Source organism: Sardina pilchardus, chromosome 23 (assembly GCF_963854185.1).
Source record: "Sardina pilchardus chromosome 23, fSarPil1.1, whole genome shotgun sequence".
NCBI classification, from domain to species: Eukaryota; Metazoa; Chordata; class Actinopteri; order Clupeiformes; family Clupeidae; genus Sardina; species Sardina pilchardus.
The window spans coordinates 13505949-13523285 of NC_085016.1; the positions used below are offsets into that span (position 1 = coordinate 13505949).

The 17337-nt window shown below is 42.8% G+C and overlaps 1 protein-coding gene across 4 annotated transcripts in view; it reads left to right on the forward strand.

Annotated features, from left to right (window-relative positions):
- The window catches only part of LOC134070882 (WD repeat, SAM and U-box domain-containing protein 1-like), a 16469-nt gene extending 8598 nt beyond the window's left edge, over nucleotides 1–7871 (forward strand). For all 4 annotated transcript variants that reach the window (XM_062527381.1, XM_062527383.1, XM_062527382.1 and 1 more), the window contains 3 exons: nucleotides 449–628; nucleotides 1539–1673; nucleotides 6616–7871. In XM_062527381.1, coding sequence (XP_062383365.1) covers nucleotides 449–628; nucleotides 1539–1673; nucleotides 6616–6767 — 467 coding nt within the window. In that variant the 3' untranslated portion in view covers nucleotides 6768–7871. The remainder of the gene's footprint in view (nucleotides 1–448; nucleotides 629–1538; nucleotides 1674–6615) is intronic.
- Nucleotides 7872–17337: the final 9466 nt, after the last annotated feature.

A 17337-nucleotide genomic window follows, 5' to 3' on the forward strand; every position in this document is an offset into this window, starting at 1 on the left:
TCGTTAAGGAAAAACAGAATGATTGCAGTGTCCTGATGTTTTTTTTTTCCCTGCTGAGTTTCTGTGCACAAATGAGTTAATGATAGTAATTAATGCTATTGAACACTGATGGATGCCTTGTTGCATAGAAGGATGCAGTATACACCTCCCAACCCGGAGAGGAAGTCTGTGCCTGCTATTGAGTCGCTATTGTAATAATGGCTTAATATCATCTTGAGACAAGTGTTTTTCATCATGCAAGTTTATCCTCTAACCCTGTTTCAAAACTCTTTTATTTATTCTACTGAATACCGTGGTCACATAAGAAGTTCCTCACAAATCTGCAGTGACAGTTGAGGAGTGTGGTTAAGATCGCTGCATTTTTGTAAATTCTTTTAAGTGTTAATTACAGGCCTGTAGAGAGTAAGCCAAACTAAACAGTGGACCCTTCTTGTTTTGGCTTCTCCAGGTGGAAATATGGGAGGCCACTCCAGAATGATGCCAAGCGATTGGTCAGAAGACGATGTGTCATCGTGGTTGCGGCAGGAAGGTCTTGAAGCTCTGGTGGACGTGTTCAAGGCCAACAACATCGATGGGTCAGAACTTCTCGCCCTCAGTAAAGACGCTCTTGCCACTGACATGAAAATAGGTACAGTATTTACCATCTGCACTCCAACCTAGGAAAGCCCCTCGGGGCCTTGCAGACATATTTTGAACACAGTAGGTGAAATAGACAGGTGAATTTGGGTCAGTGGAAGCAAGAGAGGAAATGTCACGTAAGTGCTATAACTCACACAAAATGTTCCTGGTATTTCCTTCAACACTGATCTAGGAATATTCTCTCTCTCTTTCTCTCGGTGTCTTTCTTTTTCTCTGTGTACCACTCCACAGCCCTCTCTTTCTCAGTCATAGATGTTTAGCATTTTTAGCAAATCAAAAATCCCAACTTTGTATATTACATGAGTATATTACATGAGCAAAATCATAACACAGTCCCCAGGATTGCGCTGAATGTAAACGCCAGCTTTGCTCAATATTACGTAAGGCATTACCCGGCTGGTTTGAGAGCAGCCTAGCGAATTTATGTGTTTCAAAGCAGCTTAGCGCCTTATGCCAGCATGCTAAGACCACTAGGCCTTTACATAACGCCTCTGATAAACATCCCTCTCACACAATACCACTCACTTGCACACCAGCTCCTAATATACCATAACAATGAAGCCCATGTAATCAAATCTGTCCGACAATGGCATGGAAAGGGGATTGAAGCTCAGGGGTGGGAAGGTTATCAGGATTTAATGCTTGATGTGTCTTGTGGCCATGTTCACTGTCCAATGCCCACACAGGGAGTGTGTGTGTGTGTGTGTGTGTGTGTGTGTGTGTGTGTGTGTGTGTGTGTGTGTGTGTGTGTGTGTGTGTGTGTGTGTGTGTGTGTGTGTGTGTGTGTGTGTGTGTGACAGACAGTTGTGAGGAGAGGGAGCAACGTGTGTGTTCGTGTGTGTGTGTGTGTGTGTGTGTGTGTTTCATGATGTGCATTTGTTTATGTTGTTGGGCTGCAGAGTCGGTGGGTCTCAGAAGCAAAATCATTCGAAAGATCGAGGAGCTGAAGATGGAGTCCATGTGCACGGGGGTCCCCGACGAGTACCTTTGTCCAATCACACGCGAGCTCATGAAAGACCCCGTCATTGCTGCAGGTGAGTGCCGGTGGTCTAATGGTTATGGAACTGGGCTTCCCAATCAAATACCTGAATGTTGGGAGTTTGATACCAGTGGCTTCGACGAGTGTGCCTCTGAGGAAGGCTCAAGTACTCAAGTAGTTCCTGTAGTTAGTTCACTCTGACATAACAAGAGTCTCAGCTTCAACTACAAGTAATGTAATGAAAACATTCTAGAACAGAATGGTATGTTCCACCTTCAGGGGTGAGGATAGCAGCTTCTAATGGTAGACCTAAATAACATAGTCAAGATGGTAATTGAATTGGTGGATGCACTTCCTTTACGAGAGGCACTTTGATGGCTTTAAAGAGATCCACTTTGCTGAACTGACCACATGCGTCAGACATAGAGCAGCATTTTACCACCTGCTTTCTCTCCTCACCAGCCACATACGGTAGCTGTTAAGACACATCACTACCAATCATTTGGTAGCTGCGATTTCATGTGACTCATGCAGTGATATGCAATCCCAAAAGTAACAATTTGATTTGATTGTCTCTTTAATTCACTTTCATGCCATGATCAGTTGAAAAATAGCTTTTCAGCTTCTCAAAGTGCGGTATTGTTTTCACATGAATTCACAGCTGGTTTTGTTTCATTGCACATTTACAGAGAGGAACAGGGTTTAGGGAGAGAATATCACGAGGTAGTCATGTTGCATCAAGTCCATGCAAATCAAATAGATGATCTGAATTTGATTCAAATCGCTGCCAAGAATGCCTGATCCAGCATCACTTCCCTTTTGCCACACATTACTATTTGTCGCTCACATGTCCCGACTGCAGAGGTGTTAAGATGCCCTGTGCTTGCCAAGAGACAACATTCTGGAACATTCTCCATTGTAAATTCCATACAAATACAGAGCCCTTGTGTCTGTTCATGGCTATGCTACTGATGTGACTAGGCTGTGAAGCAGGGATCAGTAGCAGTAGAGTTTAGTAGCAGTCGCTGCCATGCCTATCACATGCCTCTTTCATTCTTTCTTTCTTTCTTTCTTTTTCTTTTTGTCTTCTCTCTATCTCTCATTCACTGACTCACTCACTCACACAAACACACACACACACGCAAATACGGTTTCATCCATTAAAGTGTGTAAAATATTTATTTAATTTAGAATGTCAATGTGTAATGTCATGTAATTTAGTCAGAGGGCAGCTGAGCAGTTGAGTGGTAGTAGATGCAGCAGGTTGCTTGGCTGTCAGTAGAAGACGATGGTATACGGACTGTTACGGAAACTGTTCTGCTCCTCGCACTCTACCCCACTCATCAGGTGGTTAAAGGCCACTTTAGCTGGGACAACGACAGTCAAAGGGCCCGCTGTGAAAACAACAATACTTCAGTCAACATTAACTCATTTAGTCAATTTATGCAATTTAAGCATATTCAATAACAATAGCAGAAGATAATTTGAGATTTCCTTTGAAAATAAGCATTTGGTCAAGGCTAGTCTTAAGCCATATATGGGAAACTGATCCTAGCAATTGAAACCACTATAAGTTATCACCATGATTGTACTAACACTTTTACTTACAGTACATGATGGCCACTCTGTCCTGTCTGGTCCTATACCGATATTCGATCTGGTCATGAGTCAGACCCCAGCCTGATAGAGAAGGTTTGAAACCAGTTGAGTGTGGGCATAAATGATCAGTTTATGGTCAGTTCCACAGGTTCTCAACCTCTTTGGGTTCTCAACCTAGTTCATGAGCCTGTACAAAATTAGGTTGCCATTGGGTTCCTCAAAAATCCACAGTACACCAATTGAGAACCACTGGTCTTTGCTATTCCCATCAAATGTCAGCTGTGGTCAGTTAGCAGTTTGAGCTCTATGGTATTTGTGTTCTTACTTGCTGGTTCATTAGGCTGAAGATCCTCTCCAGTCTCATCCGCTGATGAACTCTGTTCCACCATGAGGTAGTCAAGAGCAGATTCAGATGGGACAGGGTAACTGGAGCCAGGGTGAGCTGTGACAAAAACACCACCACCACCACTCAAGTCAACATTTGGCATTCACTCATTGTCAGTATCAATTATGCTGGGTAAACAGTACATAGACACAGTGCAGTATATAGTTAATTGAGGTTTTATGTGATTAAAGCTGCTCTAATGATCATTCTCTAGGTCAAACAAGGTCATACCTTGGTCTCCCTCATCATTGCCTGCTGATGACTTCAGGTTCTCCATTAGGTGTTCAACAGTCCAGTCAAATGGGCCAGGGGAACTGGACTCAGGGCCAGCTGTGACAATTAAAACACTCATGTCAAACATAATGACATTCAATGGTCACTCATTTTAGTTGTGAATCTGACTACCTAACATGTTTTTTGATTATGAACCTGTGTCATGGATTGCATTTCAAAATGCTACTCTAGAAGTTTTTATGAGCCTGTACAAAATTAGGTTGGCATTGGGGTAAAAAATCCGTAGTAACCCAATCGAGAACCACTGGTCTTTGCTATTCCCATCAAATGTCAGCTATGGTCAGTTAGCAGCTCGAGTTCTATGGTATTTGTGTTCTTACTTGCTGGTTCATTACGCTGAAGATTCTCTCCAGTCTCATCCACTGATGAACTCTGTTCCACCATGAGGTAGTCAAGAGCAGATTCAGATGGGACAGGGTAACTGGAGCCAGGGTGAGCTGTGACAAAAACACCAACACCACCACTCAAGTCAACATTTGGCATTCACTCATTGTCAGTATCAATTATGCTGGGTAAACAGTAGACACAGTGCAGTATATAATTAATTTAGGTTTTATGTGATTGAAGCTGCTCTAATGATCATTCTCTAGGTCAAACAAGGTCATACCTTGGTCTCCCTCATCATAGCCTGCTGATGACTTCAGGTTCTCCATTAGGTGTTCAACAGTCCAGTCAAATGGGCCAGGGGAACTGGACTCAGGGCCAGCTGTGACAATTAAAACACTCATGTCAAACATAGTGACTTTCAATAGTGTCATTGTCTATGTCCGTTTGCAATTTAATTACAATGGCAGATCAGACTTGGTTCATTTACGTAGGGAAAGGTTTGAAAGTTTAACTGTTTTATCAGTGCTATTTATACACTATTATGTAATTCCCATACAATTATACTCAGGGTATAAGCTAGCCAAAGATACTGCTATTGTGTACTTACTTGCTGGTTCATCAGCCTTAAGATCCAGTTCACCAGGCTGAGTGGTCTCCTCCATACTTGCCTTATCCTTGGCTAGTTCAGCAGGGTTGAGATGCTCTCCAGCCTGGGTGCTCCCCATCTCCGCCTCAGCCTGACTTGCTAGTTCAGCAGGCTCGAGACCTTCTCTGGTCTGCAGAACCCAGCGTGGCTTGCGCTTCTGTTGAAAAGCCCGCACAGAAGACTTCAGTCTTTCCTGGAGTTCTTCAGGTGTGTCTTTAGCCACATGGGTTGTCTTGCTCGGCTTGGCGTTAAGCCCAGAATAGGCCCATGTCGGTTTTCTCTCTTTGGCTGGCTTTTTCTTGGCCATGGCAGAGTTGACACAGATTCTGTAGTTCTTGGTCCTCTGTCGTGTTCTCCTTGGTCTTAGCCGGTTTCGGATGGTGTTCCAGAGGGATGTCATGGCTCCCATGAAGCACCCACTCTCTTCTCTCACCTCGCTTTTCACTTCCATCTTCGGCCGAAGTAGTGGAATGGAAAACAGACAGGCAGGATTACCAATATCAAATAGTTAAAATACGTGAATCAAGGTGTGAAATCTCCAGCAGAAAGCTCTTTCTCAGTGTTATCTCTGGTGTAGCCAGGTCCAACTGATTCAGCGTGCTTCCTCAGTATTCTACTTTAACCAACATTCTAATTCTAGAACTCAACTGTGGTAGAATGTTCAGAAGATACCAAGTGGTGATGCCTCAAGCATTCTAGAACTCAACTTGTTATAATCTAATTAAGCAATAAGCCCCGAGAGGCCGTGCGTTATACTGTATAATCGAACAGCTAAGGGGCGTTGTTAGGCACGACGCGAAGCGGAGTGCCTAAAACCCCCTTAGCAGTTCGATTATACAGTATAAAGCACGGACTCGAGTGGCTTATTGCTTTTCTATAACGGTTACCACGTCGATCTAGCAAGATTTCATGAAACAAAGGCAGAGCAACGAAAAAGTAACGATGTATTCATAGATAATCATTCTTCCGCCAAGAAATATATTCCCTCCATATGAATGGTTGCCAAGCAACAACAAGACGCAGCCACTGCTAGTTTTGTGCTAGCGCATTACTATAGAACGAAATGCGGTCAAGGTGTGTGTTTATCGTGCTATATACAACGGCATCGAACGCGATTCAGCCAATCATAATCAAGGACCGGAACTATCCGTTATAAATCCACCAATATTCCTGATAGATGGATATGGTTATGGGATTTGGCAGACGCCTTTGTCCAAAGAATACAATAGTTAAACTTAACAGTGAACAGTTTTGAAAAGTTGACTAGACTACATTAAGGAGAAAAGCAATGAACAATAATGTCAATGCAACCAATAATAGTTCATTTATGAAAAACAAATACTATCATACACAGTAATACAAACCATAACTCATAAGAAACGCTTAAGTAACTAAGTGTATGCTGAACGGATATGCCTTTAGACCCCTCTTGAAAGACCCAAAGACCCAGGAACAGAGACCACTGGACTACTCAGCACTTTGGTCAATGCACGCTGTATATAAATGTGCTATGAAAAAACATTTGACATGGTTGCTTAACTCATTCCACCAACAAGGAATCACTGAGGAAAAGAGTCTTGAATTTGAAGTGTTTATGGCTGGTCAACACAATAGACATTCATTCAGAGATACATTGTGGTGGTAAACCATTGAGTACTAAACCATTCTCTTCTGAATTTCACAGGTAACCTGTGCAGTTGAGACAAGACCGCACAATTATGATTATGATCTTCCCTCTTCCCATAGATGGCTACTCGTATGAGCATGAGGCCATCGAAAGCTGGATCCGCACCAAGAACCGGAGCAGCCCCATGACCAACCTGCCCTTGCAGACCACGCTGCTCACACCCAACCACACCCTCAAGATGGCCATCTCCCGTTGGAGGACCAGCAACTGAGGCATGCTGGGATTACACTGCCGTTCGCCTCACGATGGCCAGACTTAACTTTGGAGACTAGGGATCTGCATGGCTACAGTCTTAGTGTCATGCTATGCAACTCAAAGGGAACAGGCTTGAGATATATTGAATGCCTCCAGTAGATCAGGATTAGCCTGAAAGCCAGCCCTAATTTACTGCGGTGGTCAATTCGGTTTGAAGTCCTTCCTCCATTGTCTATATGCCTCGTTTAGATATTTTCGGGCCAATAAAATAGTTTGGTCTAGATTTATATGATTATGGACACATGAGCAACAATGAAACAGTCATCCACATTATCTGAGCACGGTTGAGTAGATTTTGTTTACAACAAAATCGCTGCCGGTGGAGAAGCAAGATGTTTAGTCTCTGCTATCTGTTATACAAGATATTGTCATTTGACATCCTCAGATTTTGTGGGCAGGGTAAATTGGGGTTGACTTCCAGGCTTGGTTAATAACACACTCCATGATCAAATCAAAATGGCATGTTTACCAGACTCAAATTGTGATAAGAATTCAAAGCTGTCCACGCCAGGCTGACACAGGGTCTTATCAAAGATACTTGATCACTCCACTTTAACCCTCTCTGGTCTTATTCTTACCTCAACCTATAGTGTATGCTAGAGGTGTTTGGTTATATGAATTCACCACCACTCAGCATGTACTTTTCAGGAAAAAAAGTTCTTTGACGAAACCTTAAGCTGAAACTTTGACAACATATAAACCTGTAGAGCTGTTATGATTCTACAAATTATATCGAAGAACCACAAAGAGCTTTGATAGTGTGTGTAAAGTGCACTAGCAAGCATCTAACAATATTAAATAATTATTAACCTGTACTTAACCTGCTTTAACCAATATCATCTTATGTCTATGTGCCATATATTGGACGTAGTGACATTTGTCAAAATGTACATTTCATTAGCATTTACTCCATGGCTTGCATTTTGTATTAATGAAGATTCAGACATGTTCATTTTCGATTGGTCTGCCTTATGAAGTGACTGCTGTTGTACTAAATGCACTTTCCTGCGCATATCTTAGCATATTACCAAATAAAATGAGAAATGATGAAGCAACTCTACTATTTGCCTTTGCGTGTAAATATACAGCTCCCTTTAACTGTTGGCCAGTGAACCTTTCTAGAGCTATATCATATTTAAAAAATAACATACTGTGAATATATCCAAGTCAGCCAAATGCTTCCCAGTAATCTGACCCTTGGAAAATTATTTTCAAGCAGTCCTGAAGTAAGACTTTAAATACTGGTTCATATCTGGGTTTTGGTTCAGGCAGAATGTGTACAAGTTTGGACATTTTCCCTTTATTTTTGTTGCACCTGGTACCATAACTCTGTGGAAATACTACACCTACAACATCCAATGGCAAAAAAATCAACAATAGCAAATAAAAGATTTAAAAAAAAAGACATGATGTGACAGAAGTTGATATCAGTGTGATTCATTTGTGTATGTGTTAGTGTTTATGGAAGTGAGGCAACACTTAGCATGAGATAGAAGTGGGGTTTATTATAACTATATGACGGTGTTCCAGTACATTTAAGGATTATCTTAAACATGGCTACTACTGCAGACAGTATACATGATGCATGACCATCAAATACCTCCCCACTCTGGAGTATCAATCTGAAAACGGCAACTTTATAAACTGCAATTCTGACGTGCGTAAATCCCAGGAGTCTTCATTAAAGCATTGTAGTATATATTTATATACTTTTAAATAGGAAAACGTCTCTGTAATATAACCGCTGTGCAAAAATAACTAATATATATATAAAATATATTGCTTTTACAATTGACGAAGCCATAGGCGCAGGAAATAAATAAACCAGGTGGCAACAAGCAGGAAGTAGAGAATATGAGGCTATTTATACAATGTACAAAGAGGGACTGTTCAGGATCATCCCCGTCACACACACATACACACACACACACACACACACACGGAAGCATTCTTACACATTAACGAGAAGCAAACTGAGTACAAATATATACAGGTTTTAAATATCCTTAGAATACTAGAATGCCCATATAATAGACATTCATTGTGTAATTCTAATTACTAAGATCGAGTTTTAACTCTTAGGCTGTTTCTTAAAATTAACATTATTATTAATAATAATAATACTTTATTATAGTTCTGTTAATTTTGTGGTGGTAGGGTTCAATGGCTGTTTCGTATTTAACTATTGCAGCAAAAGCCTTGTCACACCGTGAGAGAGATGGCGTAGCATAGTCCAGCGCTGTCCAGCTATTTTCTGTTCTCTGAACTGTAACAGACATCTCAGTGGGTATGTCTAAACCCCCCTCTTCACTGTCATAACACTGATCTAGAATCAGTCTTAACGAGCACAACGGCTCGGATGTTTTGTAGCCTTCATGAGCGCCTTGGGTATATACACAACACTTCCATTTTGTGGTTAACAAATGGAATAGAAATATATCCATGCACAGCCGTTGCATTTTGATGTCCATTTGTAAGATACAGATACAGAAATATATTCATGTACAATTGTTCCATTTTGTTGTATATTGAAAGATTTCGAAGCAAATATATCCATGTACAGTTTCAACTGGTTGAGGAACCTTCCTTTTGACCGAGAAGAGTACTATGCTGATTACAAGCGAACAGAGATGACGTGTGACTAGACGAGGTGTGACCAGCCTGTTTTTAGCTGGTGCAGAGCTGGCAGATAGGCCTGGCGGGCGGGAGGTCACACGTTGGACTCGATGAAGGAGCGTTTGGGCTTGATGGAGCTCATGTGGATGGGGTTGTCGCGGGCCAGGCTGGCCTGCTTCAGCTTGCTCTCGTTGCCGTAGTGCTGCTGCAGGGCCAGGGCCGGGTGCAGGTCGCCGGGGCCGTGGGCGTGGGAGCCGTTGTGCAGGCCGCCGCCCACGAGCGGGTACGGGTGCTCGTGGTAAGTGCTTCCTGTCTGAGACGAGTAGGCCAAGTCGCAGTTCATGCCCGGCGGCGCCGCCTGGCCGCCCGACGTGTGCCCGATGTAGCTCTCGGCCGGGTAGCCGTGCCAGCTGCGCCCGTTGCCGTGATGCCGCGGCTGCTGCTGAAGTTGTTGTTGTTGTTGTTGTTGTAGTAGGAGTTGCTGTTGGAAACGGGCCGTCTTGTCCATGACGCCCATGAAGGGGCGAGGCTTGTGCTCGCCAGCTGTGCCACCGCCGGTGCCGCTCTCTTGCCAGGAGGCCACGCCGCCGCTGCCGCTCTCGCTAGGGGAGACGGCCATCTTTTCCGCCGCCGGGCTCCTGTTGCGCCCGCCGCCGTCCGAGAGCACCCCGCTGGACGCCAGGCTGCTGGAGGAGCTGGACACGCGCACGTTTCCTCCGCCCCCGCCGTCCACCTCCCCCGCGCCGCACGCGGCCATCTCCAGACGCTCCGCTGCCCGGGCGACGCTGCCGGACGCTGGCATGGCGTCGGCCGAGGACGGGCAGCAGTAAGGCTTGCGCTCGGGCGGCTCCTCGGGCACCCCGGGGCCGATGTGGATGCAGGGCCCCGCCTTGAGCCCCGCGGGCAGGTGACGGCTGGGCAGTGGGCTGGACGACCCGCACTGCCCGGCGCTCTTCCCGCCCACCGACCCACAGCGGGTACCGCTCTTGGCCCTCTGGCTCTTGGGTTTAGGGACAGAATATCACGAGGTAGTCATGTTGCATCAAGTCCATGCAAATCAAATAGCTGATCTGAATTTGATTCAAATCGCTGCCAAGAATGCCTGGTCCAGCATCACTTCCCTTTTGCCACACATTACTATTTGTCGCTCACATGTCCCGACTGCAGAGGTGTTAAGATGCCCTGTGCTTGCCAAGAGACAACATTCTGGAACATTCTCCATTGTAAATTCCATACAAATACAGAGCCCTTGTGTCTGTTCATGGCTATGCTACTGATGTGACTAGGCTGTGAAGCAGGGATCAACTTTCTTTTCTCTTTATTGCAGAGTTTATTAGCAGACGCTGCCATGCCTATCACATGCCTCTTTCATGCTTTCTTTCTTTCTTTCTTTTTCTTTTTGTCTTCTCTCTATCTCTCATTTACTGACTCACTCACTCACTCACACAAACACACACACACACACACACACACACACACACACACACACACAGGCAAATACGGTTTCATTAAAGTGTGTAAAATATTTATTTAATTTAGAAGGTCAATGTGTAATGTCATGTAATTTAGTCAGAGGGCAGCTGAGCAGTTGAGTGGTAGTAGATGTAGCAGGTGGCTTGGCTGTCAGTAGAAGACGATGGTATACGGACAACTGTTCTGCTCCTCGCACTCTACCCCACCCATCAGGTGGTCAAAGGCCCATTTAGCTGGGACAACGGAAGTCAAAGGGCCCGCTGTGAAAACAACAATACTTAAGTCAACATTAACTCATTTGGTCAATTTATGCAATTTAAGCATATTCAATAACAATAGCAGAAGATAATTTGAGATTTACTTTGAAAATAAGCATTTAGTCAAGGCTAGTCTTAAACCATATGGGAAACTGATCGTAGCAATTGAAACCACTATAAGTTATCACCATGATTGTACCAACACTTTTACTTACAGTACATGATGGCCACTCTATCCTGTCTGGTCCTATACCGATATTCGATCTGGTCATGAGTCAGACCCCAGCCTGTTAGAGAAGGTTTGAAACCAGTTGAGTGTGGGCATAAATGATCAGTTTATGGTCAGTTCCACAGGTTCTCAACCTCTTTGTGTTCTCAACCTATTTCATGAGCCTGTACAAAATTAGGTTGCCATTGGGTTCCTCAAAAATCCACAGTACACCAATTGAGAACCACTGGTCTTTGCTATTCCCATCAAATGTCAGCTGTGGTCAGTTAGCAGTTTGAGCTCTATGGTATTTGTGTTCTTACTTGCTGGTTCATTAGGCTGAAGATCCTCTCCAGTCTCATCCGCTGATGAACTCTGTTCCACCATGAGGTAGTCAAGAGCAGATTCAGATGGGACAGGGTAACTGGAGCCAGGGTGAGCTGTGACAAAAACACCACCACCACCACTCAAGTCAACATTTGGCATTCACTCATTGTCAGTATCAATTATGCTGGGTAAACAGTACATAGACACAGTGCAGTATATAAATAATTTAGGTTTTATGTGATTGAAGCTGCTCTAATGATCATTCTCTAGGTCAAACTAGGTCATACCTTGGTCTCCCTCATCATTGCCTGCTGATGACTTCAGGTTCTCCATTAGGTGTTCAACAGTCCAGTCAAATGGGCCAGGGGAACTGGACTCAGGGCCAGCTGTGACAATTAAAACACTCATGTCAAACATAATGACATTCAATGGTCACTCATTTTAGTTGTGAGTCTGACTACCTAACATGTTTTTTGATTATGAACCTGTGTCATGGATTGCATTTCAAAATGCCACTCTACAAGTTTTTATGAGCCTGTACAAAATTAGGTTGCCATTGGGGTAAAAAAATCTGTAGTAATCCAATTGAGAACCACTGGTCTTTGCTATTCCCATCAAATATCAGCTGTGGTCAGTTAGCAGTTTGAGTTCTATGGTATTTGTGTTCTTACTTGCTGGTTCATTAGGCTGAAGATCCTCTCCAGTCTCATCCGCTGATGAACTCTGTTCCACCATGAGGTAGTCAAGAGCAGATTCAGATGGGACAGGGTAACTGGAGCCAGGGTGAGCTGTGACAAAAACACCAACACCACCACTCAAGTCAACATTTGGCATTCACTCATTGTCAGTATCAATTATGCTGGGTAAACAGTACATAGACACAGTGCAGTATATAGTTAATTTAGGTTTTATGTGATTGAAGCTGCTCTAATGATCATTCTCTAGGTCAAACAAGGTCATACCTTGGTCTCCCTCGTCATTGCCTGCTGATGACTTCAGGTTCTCCATTAGGTGTTCAACAGTCCAGTCAAATGGGCCAGGGGAACTGGACTCAGGGCCAGCTGTGACGTTTAAAACACTCATGTCAAACATAATGACATTCAATGGTCACTCATTTTAGTTGTGAATCTGACTACCTAACATGTTTTTTGATTATGAACCTGTGTCATGGATTGCATTTCAAAATGCTACTCTAGAAGTTTTTATGAGCCTGTACAAAATTAGGTTGGCATTGGGGTAAAACATCTGTAGTAGTCCAATTGAGAACCACTGGTCTTTGCTATTCCCATCAAATGTCAGCCGTGGTCAGTTAGCAGCTCGAGTTCTATGGTATTTGTGTTCTTACTTGCTGGTTCATTAGGCTGAAGATCCTCTCCAATCTCATCCGCTGATGAACTCTGTTCCACCATGAGGTAGTCAAGAGCAGATTCAGATGGGACAGGGTAACTGGAGCCAGGGTGAGCTGTGACAAAAACACCAACACCACCACTCAAGTCAACATTTGGCATTCACTCATTGTCAGTATCAATTATGCTGGGTAAACAGTACATAGACACAGTGCAGTATATAATTAATTTAGGTTTTATGTGATTGAAGCTGCTCTAATGATCATTCTCTAGGTCAAACAAGGTCATACCTTGGTCTCCCTCGTCATAGCCTGCTGATGACTTCAGGTTCTCCATTAGGTGTTCAACAGTCCAGTCAAATGGGCCAGGGGAACTGGACTCAGGGCCAGCTGTGACAATTAAAACACTCATGTCAAACATAGTGACATTCAATAGTGTCATTGTCTACTGTATGTCCGTTTGCAATTTAATTACAATGGCAGATCAGACTTGGTTCATTTACGTAGGGAAAGGTTTGAAAGTTTAACTGTTTTATCAGTGCTATTTATACACTATTATGTAATTCCCATACAATTATACTCAGGGTATAAGCTAGCCAAAGATACTGCTATTGTGTACTTACTTGCTGGTTCATCAGCCTTAAGATCCAGTTCACCAGGCTGAGTGGTCTCCTCCTACTTGCCTTATCCTTGGCTAGTTCAGCAGGGTTGAGATGCTCTCCAGCCTGGGTGCTCCCCATCTCCGCCTCAGCCTGACTTGCTAGTTCAGCAGGCTCGAGACCTTCTCTGGTCTGCAGAACCCAGCGTGGCTTGCGCTTCTGTTGAAAAGCCCGCACAGAAGACTTCAGTCTTTCCTGGAGTTCTTCAGGTGTGTCTTTAGCCACATGGGTTGTCTTGCTCGGCTTGGCGTTAAGCCCAGAATAGGCCCATGTCGGTTTTCTCTCTTTGGCTGGCTTTTTCTTGGCCATGGCAGAGTTGACACAGATTCTGTAGTTCTTGGTCCTCTGTCGTGTTCTCCTTGGTCTTAGCCGGTTTCGGATGGTGTTCCAGAGGGATGTCATGGCTCCCATGAAGCACCCACTCTCTTCTCTCACCTCGCTTTTCACTTCCATCTTCGGCCGAAGTAGTGTAATGGAAAACAGACAGGCAGGATTACCAATATCAAATAGTTAAAATACGTGAATCAAGGTGTGAAATCTCCAGCAGAAAGCTCTTTCTCAGTGTTATCTCTGGTGTAGCCAGGTCCAACTGCTTCAGCGTGCTTCCTCAGTATTCTACTTTAACCAACATTCTAATTCTAGAACTCAACTGTGGTAGAATGTTCAGAAGATACCAAGTGGTGATGCCTCAAGCATTCTAGAACTCAACTTGTTATAATCTAAATTTATCCAGCAATATTCCTGATAGATGGATATGGTTATGGGATTTGGCAGACGCCTTTGTCCAAAGAATACAATAGTTAAACTTAACAGTGAACAGTTTTGAAAAGTTGATTAGACTACATTAAGGAGAAAAGCAATGAACAATAATGTCAATGCAACCAATAATAGTTCATTTATGAAAAACAAATACTATCATATACAGTAATATACAAACCATAACTCATAAGAAACGCTTAAGTAACTAAGTGTATGCTGAACGGATATGCCTTTAGACCCCTCTTGAAAGACCCAAAGACCCAGGAACAGAGACCACTGGACTACTCAGCACTTTGGTCAATGCACGCTGTATATAAATGTGCTATGAAAATACATTTGACATAGTTGCTTAACTCATTCCACCAACAAGGAATCACTGAGGAAAAGAGTCTTGAATTTGAAGTGTTTATGGCTGGTCAACACAATAGACATTCATTCAGAGATACATTGTGGTGGTAAACCATTGAGTACTAAACCATTCTCTTCTGAATTTCACAGGTAACCTGTGCAGTTGAGACAAGACCGCACAATTATGATTATGATCTTCCCTCTTCCCATAGATGGCTACTCGTATGAGCATGAGGCCATCGAAAGCTGGATCCGCACCAAGAACCGGAGCAGCCCCATGACCAACCTGCCCTTGCAGACCACGCTGCTCACACCCAACCACACCCTCAAGATGGCCATCTCCCGTTGGAGGACCAGCAACTGAGGCATGCTGGGATTACACTGCCGTTCGCCTCACGATGGCCAGACTTAACTTTGGAGACTAGGGATCTGCATGGCTACAGTCTTAGTGTCATGCTATGCAACTCAAAGGGAACAGGCTTGAGATATATTGAATGCCTCCAGTAGATCAGGATTAGCCTGAAAGCCAGCCCTAATTTACTGCGGTGGTCAATTCGGTTTGAAGTCCTTCCTCCATTGTCTATATGCCTCGTTTAGATATTTTCGGGCCAATAAAATAGTTTGGTCTAGATTTATATGATTATGGACACATGAGCAACAATGAAACAGTCATCCACATTATCTGAGCACGGTTGAGTAGATTTTGTTTACAACAAAATCGCTGCCGGTGGAGAAGCAAGATGTTTAGTCTCTGCTATCTGTTATACAAGATATTGTCATTTGACATCCTCAGATTTTGTGGGCAGGGTAAATTGGGGTTGACTTCCAGGCTTGGTTAATAACACACTCCATGATCAAATCAAAATGGCATGTTTACCAGACTCAAATTGTGATAAGAATTCAAAGCTGTCCACGCCAGGCTGACACAGGGTCTTATCAAAGATACTTGATCACTCCACTTTAACCCTCTCTGGTCTTATTCTTACCTCAACCTATAGTGTATGCTAGAGGTGTTTGGTTATATGAATTCACCACCACTCAGCATGTACTTTTCAGGAAAAAAAGTTCTTTGACGAAACCTTAAGCTGAAACTTTGACAACATATAAACCTGTAGAGCTGTTATGATTCTACAAATTATATCGAAGAACCACAAAGAGCTTTGATAGTGTGTGTAAAGTGCACTAGCAAGCATCTAACAATATAAAATAATTATTAACCTGTACTTAACCTGCTTTAACCAATATCATCTTATGTCTATGTGCCATACATTGGACGTAGTGACATTTGTCAAAATGTACATTTCATTAGCATTTACTCCATGGCTTGCATTTTGTATTAATGAAGATTCAGACATGTTCATTTTCGATTGGTCTGCCTTATGAAGTGACTGCTGTTGTACTAAATGCACTTTCCTGCGCATATCTTAGCATATTACCAAATAAAATGAGAAATGATGAAGCAACTCTACTATTTGCCTTTGCGTGTAAATATACAGCTCCCTTTAACTGTTGGCCAGTGAACCTTTCTAGAGCTATATCATATTTAAAAAATAACATACTGTGAATATATCCAAGTCAGCCAAATGCTTCCCAGTAATCTGACCCTTGGAAAATTATTTTCAAGCAGTCCTGAAGTAAGACTTTAAATACTGGTTCATATCTGGGTTTTGGTTCAGGCAGAATGTGTACAAGTTTGGACATTTTCCCTTTATTTTTGTTGCACCTGGTACCATAACTCTGTGGAAATACTACACCTATTAACATCCAATGGCAAAAAAATAGCAAATAAAAGATAAAAAAAAAAAGACATGATGTGACAGAAGTTGATATCAGTGTGATTCATTTGTGTATGTGTTAGTGTTTATGGAAGTGAGGCAACACTTAGCATGAGATAGAAGTGGGGTTTATTATAACTATATGACGGTGTTCCAGTACATTTAAGGATTATCTTAAACATGGCTACTACTGCAGACAGTATACATGATGCATGACCATCAAATACCTCCCCACTCTGGAGTATCAATCTGAAAACGGCAACTTTATAAACTGCAATTCTGACGTGCGTAAATCCCAGGAGTCTTCATTAAAGCATTGTAGTATATATTTATATACTTTTAAATAGGAAAACGTCTCTGTAATATAACCGCTGTGCAAAAATAACTAATATATATAAAATATATTGCTTTTACAATTGACGAAGCCATAGGCGCAGGAAATAAATAAACCAGGTGGCAACAAGCAGGAAGTAGAGAATATGAGGCTATTTATACAATGTACAAAGGGACTGTTCAGGATCATCCCCATCACACACACACACACACACACACACACACACACACACACACACACACACACACACAGACACACACACAGAAGCATTCTTACACGTTAATGAGAAGCAAACTGAGTACAAATATATACAGGTTTTAAATATCCTTAGAATACTAGAATGCCAATATAATAGACATTCATTCTGTAATTCTAATTACTAAGATCGAGTTTTAACTCTTAGGCTGTTTCTTAAAATTAACATT